The 16,948-nt window shown below is 40.2% G+C and overlaps 1 protein-coding gene across 1 annotated transcript; it reads left to right on the top strand.

Annotated features, from left to right (window-relative positions):
- The first annotated feature begins 9,436 nt into the window (after nt 1-9,436).
- On the top strand, nt 9,437-16,701 carry LOC124265014 (mucin-5AC-like). The gene is made up of 6 exons (XM_046699798.1): nt 9,437-9,600; nt 11,360-11,392; nt 11,708-12,025; nt 12,652-13,014; nt 13,751-13,832; nt 15,556-16,701. Exons 1-6 carry the CDS (start codon nt 9,543-9,545, stop codon nt 16,058-16,060), a joined length of 1,359 nt encoding a protein of 452 aa, XP_046555754.1. The 5' UTR covers nt 9,437-9,542; the 3' UTR covers nt 16,061-16,701.
- The last annotated feature ends 247 nt before the right edge of the window (nt 16,702-16,948 follow it).

Genomic DNA, 16,948 nt, shown 5'->3' with positions numbered 1-16,948 from the left:
ACATGAGCACCGATCTACGCAATCGAGAAACGATGACATATGTCAACCAGGTCAGCGAGCCTGACCGTCTGATCACGTTAGTCGCCTCTTAGGACAAGCATGGGTCGCTGATGACCAATTCTAATCCGGATCTGCAGATCTTCACGGGTCACCTTGAAAGTAAAGATCCTTGTTGGAAGAATCTCGGTTTGTGTAACACGGTTCCTTCTGTATAATCTCTACCATATATGTTTGTCGAATGATGTGTTTCCCTGATGTCAGGTGTGTTCAAAATTATATATATCTACCGCTTTGGTTTTCTGATGTATATGAAGAATGATTGCCTATTTTCGATACAACGCTTACATGTACATATATCTATTATGCTGCATTACTGAAAGGAGTTATGCTACAGTTTTAAAGGAGAAGAGAGTAACCCATAACCGTGGTTAAACTCTGACTAATTAAAATAAGACAATCTGTGTTGCTGCAGATCAATTCTAACCGTGGATACAGACATATACTGTAAACTGTGGTTACAACGAACTCAAAAGGACCAGTGATATAATTTCGGTATTACCGTATAAAACGTATTTGACTTAACATACAGTGTGTGGCCGGGAGAAAAACCAAAGACAAAAATCTAATAAACAAAAAGCACAACAAATAAACAAAACAAACCCCAAAACAAACAAAAACAACACATGTCGATGTAGGGTGAAAGTGGTCGTGGGAAGGCACCTACTTCGTAAATCAAAAGAGGTGCAGTGTAATGTCTTCGTACACTTTTCAAGCTCGCTCTAAATATCAGCTATATGTTCCAACGTGTCACCCGTCATGCCTATGGACATCCAGGATCTAGGTCAAGTAACGAACAAAGAAAAACAACAACACTTCGATGACAGCATCATGTCTGCTACAATACACAACTTTAATTGGTCAGGGTCTTACTGGGTTAAATGAATGTGATCATCCTTTTCTGGAACGTTTGGTCCGACACTATTGCTATTACAATGACCCAAGCAGAATCTTTGAACTTGATGCTATCACATGTATTCGTTTCTCTTTTTGCATTTATGTGATTACATTGATTTTCATGTGCGCATTAAATATATTAAAAATCAACATTATCAAGCTCACATGTATCAACTGTTGTATTCATATGACACTTCTCTGTGCATCACACTCATTGAACAAAACCGATTTTTAAAACCAGAGCAACTACCCAAAATGTACATCATAATGCTTACAAGAAAATGTCCCTGTGGTTGTCAGTATTGACTACTGTATCACTTCAATCGAAGAACCTCGTTAACCACTCTGGCGTTTCATTTCTCAACATACAACAAACAAGGATGTAAATACAACGGACTAACTGGCTGAGAATTTGACAATGTGAGTAGTTGACTGCACACCACACATCCTTCTGTCATAAGGGAAAAAGGAGGAAGTCATTTAAGTCATACATCCTAACAGTAGCTAAGCAGGCTCAGGTTGGAATTTAAAGGCACAATGTCACACCAATAATATGCGAAATAATACACACTCAATAATACTCAATAATCAGCCCTCGGGGAAGCTACCATAGACTTTATTCAAAATAAAATTACGTATTTAGATTAAAATAATAAATGAAAGTGTTCGAATGAATTAATGCAACGTTGCATTAAATCGACTTTCACACCCTCTGCCAACCAAACATTATGTCACCTCGAACAGTTTTCGACGTACGGAGCAATTATTTACATTCCATTTATGGCAAGTGATATCTGTTTTGATGCTGTTCGCCTCGAAGTTTCAATTATCGATTTCAGGCAAGTCGTAAGGGATAATAAGTCTTTTATTGCATCAATAGGAAGCTAAAGTGAGTGCATATGTCTCCAATATATCATATAGGCCAAAATATTGTCGAAAATGTGTGACATTGTGCCTTTAAAGATACCTTCACTCGATCATCATGCACTGACTCTCTCACATGAAACTACTAGACTATATTCATTATACAGACTGCCACTATATGACGTCATATCGATAATTTGATAATTCAACAAAGCTTCTATGTTTACTGTTGACAGTCACATCGATAACAGGGTATTATTATGGAATTCTATATGTGAAACTAGCGTGCGTGCACATTTCCAGTGGCAAGGCTAATTCTACAAACAAATAAGGAAGTACGTATTAACTATCGGTAGTGTGACACGCCTTTCGAAATTCACGTGAACTTCACAAAAGTTTGGAATAATCTGACATTTTGTATAATTAGGAAACCGAGGGAAATTCTCTGAAAACATTGTTAGTAATAGACTTTCTTCCTGTTAGTCTGAAGGTGCTGCTATTTACAGCATTCTGCAACTGAGTGGCCTTGATCAGCACCAGTTACCACTGTGTTACTCCATTGTCTACACGTCGTAAATAGTTCAGTCTGTCAATACAGAGATACTCATACATAGATCAAAGATGCAGCAGCACAGATTCTCATCATGCTACTTTGTAATTATCATCGCCATATTGACACACCCAACATCACCGCTTGGGATTTGACCACAAATGGGACTGTCTGTGATCAAATTGTGTGAAGCCCATTTCTGGTGTCCCTCCGCCGTGATATTGCTGGAATATCGCTAAAAGCGGCGTAAAACTTCATCCACTCATTCTATGACAATGGGGGCGGTGGGGCAGCCTAGTGCTTAAGAGGTTCACTCGTCACGCCGAAGACCCGGGTTCGATTCCCCACAAGGGAACAATGTGTGAAGCCCATTCCTGCTGTTCCCCGCTAAAACTCACTCACTCTACGACAATGTATGTTTTCAACGGCTGTGCAAACGATACATAGACACTTCAAAATCATGTAGAATGCGAGAGTACAGTTTGTGTAGAACCGCTTACACCACTGTCAGCATTTCAGATATATCATCGCGTGCCGTCTCAATGTGGTGTTTATGGTATTGGCAAAACCGCGTTGTGCTGATAAATCTAGGAACATAAACCAGTCGAATCTGGGATGTGAACCAATGGTCATAGATTTCTGGTATGCCCAAGGGAGATAACATAAACCAGTTGAATCTAAGTTTTGAAGATTAAACCTGCTCATATTGTCTGAGTGAGAAAGTTTAGTTTTTTCGCCGCACCCAGTAATATTCGAGCCGATATGGCGGCGGTCTGTAAATAATCGAATCTGGACCAGCCAATCCAGTGATCAACATCATGCGCATTGATCTACGCAATTGGGATACAATGACATGCGTCAAACAAGTCAGCGGGCCTGACCACCCGATCCCGTCAGGGACCATTAATAATTTAAGGCTGGGGTGGGTGGGGTGGGGGTGGGGTGGGAAAAGAATGGGGGAGGGTGTCACCCATTTTGTTCTGGGGAGGTAGGGAGGTCATCAATGTTGTACACATTTACTAGGGGGTCAGCAATTTTGTACATATACATATTTTAAAATTATGCTTAAAAAGTATGGGACGGGAAGGGGTGTCATTGATTTTATACATGAGATGCAGGGGTCACTTACTTTGTATATACATTTTAGGGAGGGTCATTCACATTGTACATGCTTCTCGATAAGAATCATCATTACACCCCCACCCCTTCCTAGCCATAAATTATGAACGGCCCCTTAGTCGCCTCTTACGACAAGCATGGGTTGCTGGAGATCAATTCTAACCCGGATCTTCACGGGTCTCACATTGTCTGCTTGTATAGCCTCCTGAAATACAAGCTCGACAGATTTATTTATTAGAAAGTCTACAGCTGTCTCCCGTGAAGAAATAAATCGGTTTTGAAGAGGTCTTGAAGCAACGCAAGAGGTGATTGACAAACATGTGTGAGACTTGGTGGATGCATGTCGTCAGACCCCACTCGCCTAGATCAATGTTGATGGTCTAGCCACCACTATGCTCACTCACTGCCGGAATGTTTCAGAATGTGACGCTACACAAAATATAAACAAACAAGTCAGTCATGTGTCACAGTAAAATGCAAACATTTCGCATGTTGGGACAAGGTTAGCGACAGTTCTTTAATGACATATTAGAATCTGTTTGATTAGCATTTTAGATGTAAAGAGTGAGAGACTCTTGTTTGACATCGGTATAAGAATTAATACCGAAAAGTCGCATCATAATATAACAAAGAGGTTGTCGCCCATAAAGTATTTTACTTTCTTACATTAGAATCGGGAATGCTAGCATGTCTGCTCGATGTATCGACCATGATTTTGCTAAAGACTGACTTGACGCAAAACTAAGTTTAATATAAATACTTACTTAGAAGCCACGTCGTTTGACAAATTTACAATAGTTTTCTTACTTCATTAACAATGTTGTGTTGCGATTCTCCCTCATTCACATCAAGTGTGGTAGTATATTACAGGCTATATGACATCATAACATCAGTGTGTAGAAGAAAATATTACAATAATAGCTTCACTTTCTCAAAGGAGCATTTCGAAATAATGCTCATATTTCAAGATATCTGCCGTCGTGTTTTATTGTGTGTCATAAAAGAGGTTTAAGTGTTGTGGCGAAAATTATGACTTGGGTATATAAAGCAAACATGTGGGCAGATTACACAGATCTTCACTGATCCCTCAGTACACTCTTTCAGGCTTCTGGAAATATTAGACTCAGGCCATTCCACATGAATAATCATTTCTGCCATGGCCAGTGACAAAGTGTTTGTTTTGTTATTGAGTTCTGGTAGACTGGAGATTAACCTGGTGCGTGTTCATTGTACGTTCAATTCGATACCTGTTAGTTTTCAAATCTGAAAGCTCACGCTGAGTACCCCCACACACGTTTATGCATGTAAATCATGAGTGGTGTGCTATTGAGTCTCCATGTACATGTGTACACATTTTAACTCCATAATATGTGACATTGCATAAGATACGTGCAGCTTGCTGTGGACCACTTCCAACTCTGAACCTTCGTGGAGATTAAAAGAATGGGAACATACTCACATTGGGCATTTTCTGAGTACACAGATTGAGTATCAGTGATCCCAGATCAAATTGTGTTTGAAAGTTACAGTTATCGAAAAACAGCATCATTCTAATATATATTACATATTTTTGTTAGGAAAGTAGGATCCCTTATATATTTGCGGGGCGATCACTTTAATAAAATACGAATCTATACTATTAAGGTAATCAGTAACAACTTATACGGTGTGTGTGTGTGTGTGTGTGTGTGTGTGTGTGTGTGTGTGTGTGTGTGTGTGTGTGTGTGTGTGTGTGTGTGTGTGTGTGTGTGTGTGTGTGTGTGTGTGTGTGTGTGTGTGTGTGTGTGTAATGAAATGACCGGACCGCGCTTTACATTGACTTCAATGACAGCATCAGTCTGTAGTCGAAAAACATTCATTTTGAAGGGGTAGATGTGACGTTGATGACGGCAAGTGCAGCGTTTTTCGGTTCACATGTTACAAAGATTATTTTCCTCTGTGCGATGGAATACACTGGTATTTGTAAAGCAACAGGGAATTCATATAGTGAACTCGTGACTATTCAAATCCTGTTTTGACACGAAAACGTGACATTAAACGCATAACGACATAATATATGAACTGACACGACGCTTGCAAGATCTCATTACCTGATTAATGGACATACAAGGTCCAAAAATAGACTTGCAGTGATAACACATTTAGCAAACACAAGTGACGTTATTATTACAATTTGTGTAAACACAAACTCAGAACGCATGACCGATCAAACAGTAAACCAAGAGCATAATTTGCAAGATAATCCTGTAATAAATACAAATCGAAAGAATACATATTAGGTTTTTGATGTTATGTTCATGGTACGAACACTGAACAACACTCTCGATGGCTATATGAATCTTTCGACGAAAAGGGAAAGGTGAGGCATGGCGGTCAAAGATCAGGACAGCTTTGTGACGATCGAGATGCTGATATAATTGTCGTCGGTGAATGTGAGAGGTATATGCGTAACCTTCACTTTTCGGTTCACTGGATTAATTTTATGAGTTCATTTTATATCAATTGTTAGACATGATATCTCCGTCAGACTGGCTTGTACATAATCAACAACGAAACAGATGAAAATATGTCGGTACATGTGAGTAACGTCATCACCACATAATGACAGCTATGATCAAATGAAATTCTGGAGAGGACAATTTCGCCCTGTCGTTCTTACAAACAAGCAAAAATGGCAGGATTAACCAAAACCATAACATTTAGATAACGCAATATGAGTAAAATATGTTATCGCTGTGGTGACACTTTCCCAGTAAAGAACTTATTCTAGTACGTTTTGGATCTTAACCCACATTCAGAGTCAGGCACCTTATCTCCAGCGTCTTCAGTCAACGATCTAACTCCCTCAGCGACTGCGGCTTCCACAAAAATGGAAGTCTGACAACTGGTACTCGAGATCATGTACTATTTGATAAGTGACAATTGGCGTGGCTCCCATTGCCAAAAGCTGCGAATACACGATGCCGTTAAGAAATTACTCAAATATACATACTATATTAGGAATTACACTTTTTCAGTGAAGTACCAATTTAAGTACTTTTTGAGTTGAGTCTAATACGCAATTTTGAACCCCTACTGCGAAAGTGTTGTGTCACATCTGTTACTTCTGACTACTTCCTAAATGGCATTGTGTATTCACATACCAACACATGTTCATGTCATGTTCTACTTACATGTACTCTCTGTTCTTCTATTTCCGGTCTCCTACGACCTTTCAAATCGACTCGGGGTCACGTTTGGTTATTTCGTTGACGTATAAATATTGAAAATATAGTATATTTCAACTCAAAACAAATGTTCGTCATATTCTTTTGAAGTTACCCCATGCCGGTTTGCATTGGGATGATACAGTAACTATTTATTACTGCCATGCATTCAATATTGATTAAGATGGCTAATTCAAATATATTTACAACTGAACCCTGCGAGTGAATTAAACCCCGTTGTACATCCAAATATAGAAATAAATTAATAATCACGTCTGCGATTGAAAAAGGTTACCGATTACCTGAAGGCTGTTGTACTACATACGAATGCATAGACATCGCAACTGATATCGCAACTTTCATTTGCCATCGTTTCATGAAAGAATGAATACTGTTTAACACCGCTTGAACAGAATTAGACTGACGCTTCGACTCGGAAAATAATTTTGATTGAAACAAATAACTCGGAGTGAGCGTTTTAATTTGAAAAGAGGCCCCTGAGTGGTACTAATATGTGAATTTTCAGCTCCTGGCTCCTGGCCTAACTGAGATGGGAGATTCAGAATCTGAGGTAATATAGACTTGCTATAGTTGGAGCTTTGGTCTTGCAGAAAGGCTGGGTGAAGAGAAAATATTGCGGTTTAGGGACTGTGAGGCAGGCTAGAACAATATCGTAGTTATTTCAGAGCTTGTCCGCTTTATGAGGGAGGGAAGCGTTTTTTCAGCTTGAGTGATAGAACTGGAATGTTTTAGCGGTAACGTTTTGTTATGGTTGCGATCGTATGCGAATGCCTCGTCAGTTGTGCACCTGCAGAAAGTGTTGTCTGTATTTGATAATCGTTTTCAGAAATAGACAACCATAATTCATTAACCCACTTGGACTCTTATACAGTCCTTGAAGGATGTTTTCAAGTTGTCACTCTTATCTGTTCCTTGGACTTACATGTTTTCAAGTTGTCAATATCTGGTGTGCTCCGTGATCTATGGAATATTGCAACAGGTTAACATGCTCAGTCACTGTTCTATCTGGGGAGGTGTGGTATCCAAGTGGTTATAGTGGGTGGGTGGGTTGAGTTTTACGCCGCACTCAGCAATATTCCTGCTATATGGCGGCGGTCAGTAAATAATCGAGTCTGGACCAGACAATCAAGTGATCAACAGCATGAGCATCGATCTGCGTAATTGGGAACCGATGACATGTGTCAACCAAGTCAGCGAGCCTGACCACCTAATCCCGTTAGTCGCCTCTTACGACAAGCATGGGTTAATGAAGATCAATATTCTAACCTTGACCTTCACGGGTCCCTAGTGGTTATAGCGTTCGCTCGGTACACCGAATTTTCGGGTTGGGATTCCACATATTGATACAATGTCTGAAGCTGGCATGTTGCTAAATGCGGCGTAAAATCCAACTCACTCACTCACCATTCTATCTTCTTTATAAGGAGCTAGACAGACATCTAGGCGACCTATATCTGATTAGGTTCCCACATATTATGTAATGGATATAAGTTTCCCCTTTTCATCTAAAGCTCAACAAATCATACCGAATAGACCAGATGTGTTATGGTATTGCTTATGTTGATCTAAGCTGTACACGACGAACGTCGTCAGTCAGAAGATTACAAAGATTCCTCAGTTGATACTTGCCTTAAAGGTATGTAACCTTTTCACCAATATTGAAATGGTAACATTTTCAGTTTCACAAAATATACAGAAGTAAATGTTCTTCTATTCGACTTCAATGTAAAATTATATTTCCTTAAGTGTTTGTCTGAAACATGAGGCTGAAACACTGCAAAAAATCGTGAACTTACATAACTACGAGTTTAACGTGTATAGAGCAGAACAGTCATGAACAGAAGAAGACAACTGAATAATCCGAACTTGCAAGCAGGATATTTTCATACTCCATTTCAGTGGTTGAACGCTTTTGCTTGGTGTTCAGGTAAAAAGGTAAATTGAAAGTGGCGTAGAAGGTTTGGCTGGGAATTGTTTAGTTTTACAGTCAATTAAACACAAAAGTGGTCAGTGCAGTTGCATGTATGTAATCTGCGTGGAGAAGGAAATATCAACAGGTAAATGATAGTGACATAAATACACCTAGCATACAGACACGAGGAACGAAATTTAGCATTATGAGATATCAAGTCCAATGAAGATGAAATATGTCACTTTGACACACAGGGGCGGTGGGGTAGCCTAGTGCTAAAAGCGTTGGGTGGTCACGCCGAAGACACTCACTCACAAACTCACCGATTTGACATCACATAATAATATATATTTAGAGAAATGGATGCAGAAGACGACAAGTGCTCGATTGAGTGGCAAACTAAGTTATAAACTGCCCTACACTGTCAGAAAAATATGTGTTCAATGTAAATCAGTTTAAACGCGAAGTTTACAAATATTTGTCGACATTGAATTAATGAGCATGATCACATATGTACAGTAAACAACGATATAAAATATTGATAATGGAAGAACACAATGAATGTTGTGCTTTGGTATGAACAAAGAACATCAGTGTCGATAATATACGTAATCTTCAAATTTACAGGACAGCTACACGATGAAAATAGGACACGACTACCAGAAGTCGACAAAACATGTCGACGATCACATTGTTGACATTATTGCTTTCGTTGGATATAAAGGCAGTGTTTGTCTTGTTGAAACTAGATGCGCTTACATACCATGACAATGTTTCCGGGTGACTGGTTACAGTGCAATCTATCTCAAGTTGTATCCGTGTGAGGCCGGCCTGTACGAAGCCCACCAACCAGGAAGTAGATGAAGATAGTTGTTCCGACATACACGTTGTATTTCAGTACAGATATGTGGCCAGGATGATCTCTCTACGTATCATACTTGGATTGTTTCATCTAACATGTGTGATCAGGACAGGTAATGTGCCGTTATTATCTTTTGTAACATGATGCCAGATGCTGTTTGTCCATAGATAATGTAAGCCAGGCAACTGCATTCGTGCACATCAATCCAACCTTAAATGCAGGATGTACAGCACACAGGGGTTAAGGTAAAGGCACACAAGGTAAAGGCATTGGGAGTATACTACGTCAGTTACCACTAAGGTATTGGTATTTGGGTTTAAATCGTTAATACATTCTAAGAGATCTGGTTATTGCTTTAATGGTGAATGATTGATGTAGGTTGCAACCTGTCTCTTTTTCTATTTATTTACAGCCCGATTGAGGCACACTGAACCATCGTTTTGAATGTTATTATAATTAGAACATGATCACGCCTCTACGTATATACTCTTCAAAACGTCAAACACTAAGGGACCACACACTACGTATGTTTGTGGGGCGGCGCGACTACCAGTGTTGTGTGCTGCTGCTATGTTGTGATGCTTTAGGGGTCAAGGGACTAGAATCAACGGTCTAAACAGCATAAATATATCCAGCATGATTTTGAAAGTTCTTGAAGATTTTAGGGGCATCACATTACATCAAGACCAGCGGTTTGCTAAAGATCATACTTTCACTTTGGATACCCAGTCTAGAGTCATTTGGAAGCTTTACCAGTGTTGCTTCGAATTCTAGTCGGATGTTGTCACTGCCATTGTTGCTATTACAACTACTATGTATTTAGTACTGCCATTGAATTTTGTACTGCATGTTATATTGTAATTTGTTTCGAATTTCTAGTTAATTTTAGAATACAAAATTTATATATAATATAAAATATATTAATATTTCTTTCCTGTTGGTTGTTGTCACACTGAATTCGTATACGTATATTGTATATCTGGGTTAACAGTTTGTTTCAACTTGAAAATCTTGAACAATTAACGATTTCAACAACACAGTTTTGCCAAAATCTTCATGTCTTCGTAATAAACGAGAATCCTCAATGAACCAAATTCTTCGGGAACCAGTGTCTCAGCTTCCATGACTGAATGTTAGCACGCCATTGAACGAATGAACGCCGGTGTCGACATAAAAAAAATATATCATAACAAAATGACATCTGACTCAAAGTCCAATCTCACATACTACGTCTTGTGCAAACACCCAACGCCGCTGGAAACGTTGAAGGCGGTGTCTGCCCTTGTAACGGTCCGATAGCATGGATGGAAGACCCGGGTGAACGTGAGCTACAGCTGTGATCCTTAACAATTATTGGTGGGCCAGACGTTGGGCGATAACTTAGTGGAATTGCATCGTAGGTACCAGTCTAAAAACATTGTCTCTTGAAATTGTGCTGTGATGGGCGTTAAATCTCCAGTCGCTTTCCATCCTTTGGAGGTATTTCGAATAACGAATATTCGAGTCCAGTTATGAAAAATGGAACATTATGAAATTCTAAAATTCCTTTTCAAATGTTGACAAAATATAAGACGGTGTGGTTGAGCATTATAATCAAATAGAACAGTAACAACAAACTTTGAAGTAACATTTGTTAACTATGTTACTTTGTAAAACATGTTCGTCGAAATATGCAGCAATTTAACTAAGAAAATCACCTTTGCGTTTCTATTTTGGGAGAGTATAGGTACAGGTAAATACCTAAGACCGTGGACCTATGATATAGCTTGCTTCTTGCAACCCGCTTTCAACAGACATATTTAGTGCTATCTTACTGGCCACGTCATATGGATTGACATATAACACAATGATAAACTTTCTTTTCATTTTAGGGAGCTCCTGTGGGGGAAACTCTGCATTAAAAGGTATGACGTAAACCTTCACGTATGAATTACTGCACATTCTAATATCTAAGAAGGACATTTATAAAGTTAACCAATGAATAATGGCATTTTGTCATCTGTAAAAGAATCGTCTGCTACCTAAAACAAGCATCGATGACTGTTTCTTTTCTTTGTAAGGCGTTTTGGAAGGTATAGTTTACAACATGTTGTGCCTGTTGTGTTAATCAATTAGTTTTGTGGACGTACTTATGCCAACTGGAAACATTTCTCTTGCACGTCTGTTAATATCACTATAAAACCTTGTAATGTTTAAAGCTGCCCTTGAATATTTCGCAGTTGTAGAGATGTGTAAAGGAGGCTCAACCACAGACCGTCACTTCTACCTACGCGGGTCTCCAGCAGGCGGTGTACAGCGGTGTGACTGTAACCTGACTATCACAGGTGCTGCAGCGACAGTGTATTTTACTCCAGTCAGCATGACTAACAATGGAACAACCTGTGGAGGTACACTGACACTGGTTGATGGTTCAAGGAGAGACTGTGGATGGACGTCCACGACACCTGCACTTATGTATCAAGGTACCAATGTGGTCTCCTATGCCTTCAACTCTCCAGATGTCAGGTTTTGTGTAGAAATAGAGATAACCGCAGCAGGTATGTTTTCACTTCAACTATAACCGTACATAGGGCAGGTCATAACAACGTAAATATCACGTGTAACAAGTGTTTCATTGCAGTTGAAACATAGCGCTAAATCGGTAAATGATTTTGTGAATAGTGGCACCCGCCTCTACATATAAGCACATTATTAAATTAACTGGCATGAGGTCACGTCATTTCAGATGAAATACTAGTATACACGAGTGAATGGGTGAATTTAGTTTTATGCCGCACTCAGCAAAATTTCCAGCTATATGGCGACAGTCTGTAAATAATCGAGTCTGGGCCAGACAATATGAGCATCGATCTGCGCAATGGGAACCGATGACATGTGTCAACCAAGCCAGCGAGTCTGAGCACCCGATCCCGTTAATCGCCTCTTACGACAAGCATGGGTTACTGAAGGCCAATTGTAACCTGGACCTTCACGGGTACAATAAACAAGAACCTACACTATCCCATTTGCAGTACAGTTCAGTTTAGCGGCTCATATTTGCAGCATCGTTCACTTGAATAAAATAGTTATCACAAATAACAATTATTATTATATCTTATTAATTTAATGAAATCTATTGAAAATATACATATAGCCTCTGACAGTATTTCCCTTCTATCCGCAGCGGCCAACATATCTACAGAATGCCCTCTTCCTATAACGACCACGACACAACCGTCTCAATCAATTACAACGGCAGCGCAAACAACAACGGTTAACTTCATTGCTTCATCAATATCGACGACTACAGCGTTACCTGCAAAAACATCCCCACTTCATACCGATAACTTCACATCATCTTCCACATCAACACCTAGTTCAAATAAACCTTTGACTACGTCGACACTTACCACTGTGTCGACGTCTACCACTATGGCGCCAACAGTGTCATCGTCAGAACGCCGAACAACTTCACCCGTCACAAACACTAAATCTTCTGCCGATGACAGTAAACCTGGCACAACATTGGAACAAACGTCTTTCCCCGGTATGAACATCTCCAGTAAACGTACCTCATAGGACGTAAAACTGTAACATACATGTACTTAATGAAATGTGATATGCCACCATGTGTTTTCACAAATCATTACCATATCAGTGCATAACATTCTTTGTATACAACAGATACAGTTTTCTGATTTGTGCATTATTGTAAATTATCATTTGTGCGAATTTGCTTTATATTTACGAAGACAGATAACCTTATACACTAGCTCGCAGGAAGATATGGGCCTCCTTTCACAAAGCACTAATGTGATCGTAAGTCACTAAGGTAACCTCAGTGCAATGTTAAAGAATGGGAGTTAAGGTTACCCTTAGAAAAGGTTGCTTCGTGAAAGGAGCCAGTTGCTTGTATCTAGAAGTATTGACGGCTCAATCATATTTATGTACATATTTGAAAACATAAATATTGGGGAAAATGTCATAGAAAATGTGTCACCCGAGTCCTATCATTTGTTTAGTGGAGTCTAAATAAACAAAATAAAGACATTAACGATATATGTGATAATCCCAGCGGCGATTACCTTGAATCATTAATGAACCAGATCACAGCTGTTGGTCCTTATGTAACGAAGTGATCCACAATTCACATTTTGTTCGCTTGCTGATGGTTTGCATGGCATTTGTGTCAGTGAAATGGGCACTCAGGCCTATTGCCGCAAACCACGATTGAAATTAGCCGCCAGTTACATATGAGTTAAAACAATATCTATGTGTTTCAGTGGCCGCTGTTGCCGGTGGTGTCGGTGGTGGACTCCTACTTCTCCTTGTCGTAGGCATCGTTGTGATACTGTGTTACAGCAGGTAGGTCAGTGGCTCGGTTATAGGTTGTGTGTTACAGCAGGTAGGTCAGTGGCTCTGTTATAGGTAGTGTGTTACTGCAGGTAGGTCAGTGGTTCTGTTATAGGTAGTGTGTTAATGAAGGTAGGTCAGCGGTTCTTTTATAGGTAGTGTGCCACTGCAGGTAGGGCAATGGTTCTGTTATAGGCAGTGCGTTAGCGCATGTAGGTCAGTGGTTCTGTTACAGGCTGTGTGTCACCGCAGGTGGGTCAGTGGTTATGTTACAGGCTGTGTTACACCGCAGGTAGGTCAGTGGTTCTGTGTTACTACAGGTAGTGTGTAACTGCAGGTAGTCGGGTGGTTCTTTTTATAGGTAGCGTGTTACCGAAAGTAGGTCAGTGGTTCTGTTATAGGCAGTGCATCACCACATGTAGGGCAGTGGTTCTGTTATAGGTAGTGTGTTACTGCAGGTATGTCAGTAGTTCTGTTATAGTCATGTAGGTCAGTGGTTCTTTTATAGGTAGTGTATCACGACAGGTAGGTCAGTGATTCTGTCATAGGTGGTGTGTTAGTGCAGGTCGGTAAGTGGTTCTGTTTTTGGTAGTATATCACTGCAGGTTGGCCAGTGGTTCTTTTATAGGTAGTGTGTCATTGGAGGTAGGTAAGTGCTTCTTTCATAGGTAGTTATAAGGTATTTGTTGAATGATAAGTGATTCCGTTATTTAAGTCCTAGGAAGTAGGCGTCATGTGGTTTTCTTCCCATAGAACCCTCTTACAACAAGTAGGTCACTGGTTCTGTTATAGGTAGTGTATTACTGCGGGTACGTCAGTGGTTCTGTTTTTGGTAGTATATCACTGCAGGTTGGCCAGTGGTTCTGTTATAGGTTGTCTGTCACCACATGTAGGTAAGTGCTTCTGTTATAGGTAGTGTGCCACCGAAGGTAGGTAAGTGCTTCTTTTATAGGTAGTAATAAGGTATTTGTTGAATGATAAGTGTTTCCGTTATTTAATTGCTAGGAAGTAGGCGTCATGTGGTTGTCTTCCCATGGAACCCTCTTACAACAAGTAGGCTTCATGTGCTTTGCGGCAGTGTGTTACTGTAGTTTCAGAGGAGGCATTGTGTTGGCTTGATATAGTTGTGTTCGCATCGCGCTCTATTACCGCAAGACGGTTCCATGTCGTTAAGGATGAGATGAAATGGGTTGTAACGTCGTACTTAAGAATATTTCGATCATATGATGACGTGCATGTGTGTGTATGTGTGGCCGCTTGTACTAGCCCAGACCTAAGCTATTTTTATAGTGCCAGCTCACTGAGGTACCATACCGCATTTGAGCATGAATACCCCACTCAGACACATTATACTGACTCCGAGCCGACCAGTCCCTGTTGTACCCATTATTACTGAGCGCCGGCAAGTACCCACAAGTACCATATTTTAACGTCTTTTGGTATGACGCGACCGGGGATCGATCCCGCAAACTTCTAACCACAACACGACGGAGGAGGTTTCATGTGGTTTAGGGTACATGGCAATGTCTGACCGCAAGTAGGTTTCATGCGTTCAAGGTAATGCATTACCACAAATAGAAAATAAAATAAAATTCATAGTTCAGAAAACTCGCACCATTGTCTCAACTGCTTTAGTTTACGTTTAGCACAATGGTGCTTTCGAGTCACGATGCAACTGCCATGAACTAATGGTCAAGGCAATATCAGTATATGATGCGTATATAATTTCATCCAGGGGTCGCCGTGTTGACAAACAAGAAGATGACAAACAATTGCAAGAAGAAAGCAAAGGTCCAACCGAGGTCATCACAGTCACAAACAGTCTGTACGAATCATCAGCAGATATGAATAACGCACAACCGACTAAGCCGCTTACCACTGTTGAACAGCAGGTCAACAACCCAACAGTTGAAGGTAAACTTCATCCAGGACTGACATCCGACATAACACCTGCTACTGTAGATCAGCACAACGGTAAGTCCACTGTCGCTGACCAGCATTGCGGAACAACTGGTAGTACTGCGCCGCAAGACGAAACGCCTGATGAACACCGAGACGGACCACCTGACATGTACGCAGTTGTGATCAAGCCAAAGAAGTCGTTGGAAGCCACAAACATTGCTAAAGAGTCAGTTCACACTGACCCTGAAAATGTTTCCAAAGACAAGTCGCCCCCTCCGATAGACCCTGCCGCTATTTATGCAAAAGTTAACAAGCCATCCCCGAAAACAAAGCTATAGAATTTATTGATTAAGTTTTCTTGACATCAAGTTATCAACTACAGACATGTGACTATGTAACGTATGGATTAGGATGTTCATGGTTTTAATCATGATCTATGTTCGATCTATGTTCAGGGAATATACACTATTGCTTTTTCGATACACAGAAGCTCTGTGAGTAATCTTCCTTGTAAAATGTACACGGTTGACCCTGTCGTCTGAGGTCTTGCAATTCGTTGTGCAGAAATGCGTCTCTTGTAAGGTCTTTTGTCTGGTACGACAGAACAACTATAATCGTGGGCTCGAAGCCCGACTCGCCCGATTATGTTTCGGTCTATCAGCATCATATCAATGATCGTACGGTTTTCATTGTCTGACACATTCATCACTTCTTCTTTTCGTCCATGAATGAGCTTACACGCATTGTCATAACATGAATCTTGATTCCACTCTCTCACTCATATCCCTTCCATACTTAATCTGGATCTTTGTTACAGGAGGGTACATATCGGTATGGGTGTGACGTAAATAGACACATCTTTCATCAATTCCTAAGTTTTGTTTTCTTAAAACATACTTGTGTGTTCAACTTGTTGAACGTATTCTGGACATTACCACTGTCAAATTTATGTACACATAAAGCACTGCGTACAAATTGACCTTTTACACGTTCCACGCTTATTTGTTTTTGACAGAGTAAAAAGGAAAATTGGTTTGATGTACGAACACCATGATTGAAGCCAAAATGAATAGTGAGCAGATCCATGTCAATCTCGCTCTTGTGGGAAGCACCCGTGAAGGTCCGGATTAGAATATTGATCTTCAGTAACCTATGCTTGTCGTAAGAGGCGACTAACGGGATCGGGTGGTCAGGCTCGCTGACTTTGTGGACTCATGTCATCGGTT

Source organism: Haliotis rubra, unplaced genomic scaffold (assembly GCF_003918875.1).
Source record: "Haliotis rubra isolate DU_JTF1 unplaced genomic scaffold, ASM391887v1 Scf956, whole genome shotgun sequence".
In the NCBI taxonomy this organism is placed as follows: Eukaryota; Metazoa; Mollusca; class Gastropoda; order Lepetellida; family Haliotidae; genus Haliotis; species Haliotis rubra.
Note: the sequence above shows the minus strand (reverse complement) of the source record. Positions and strands in the feature narration are given on the sequence as shown.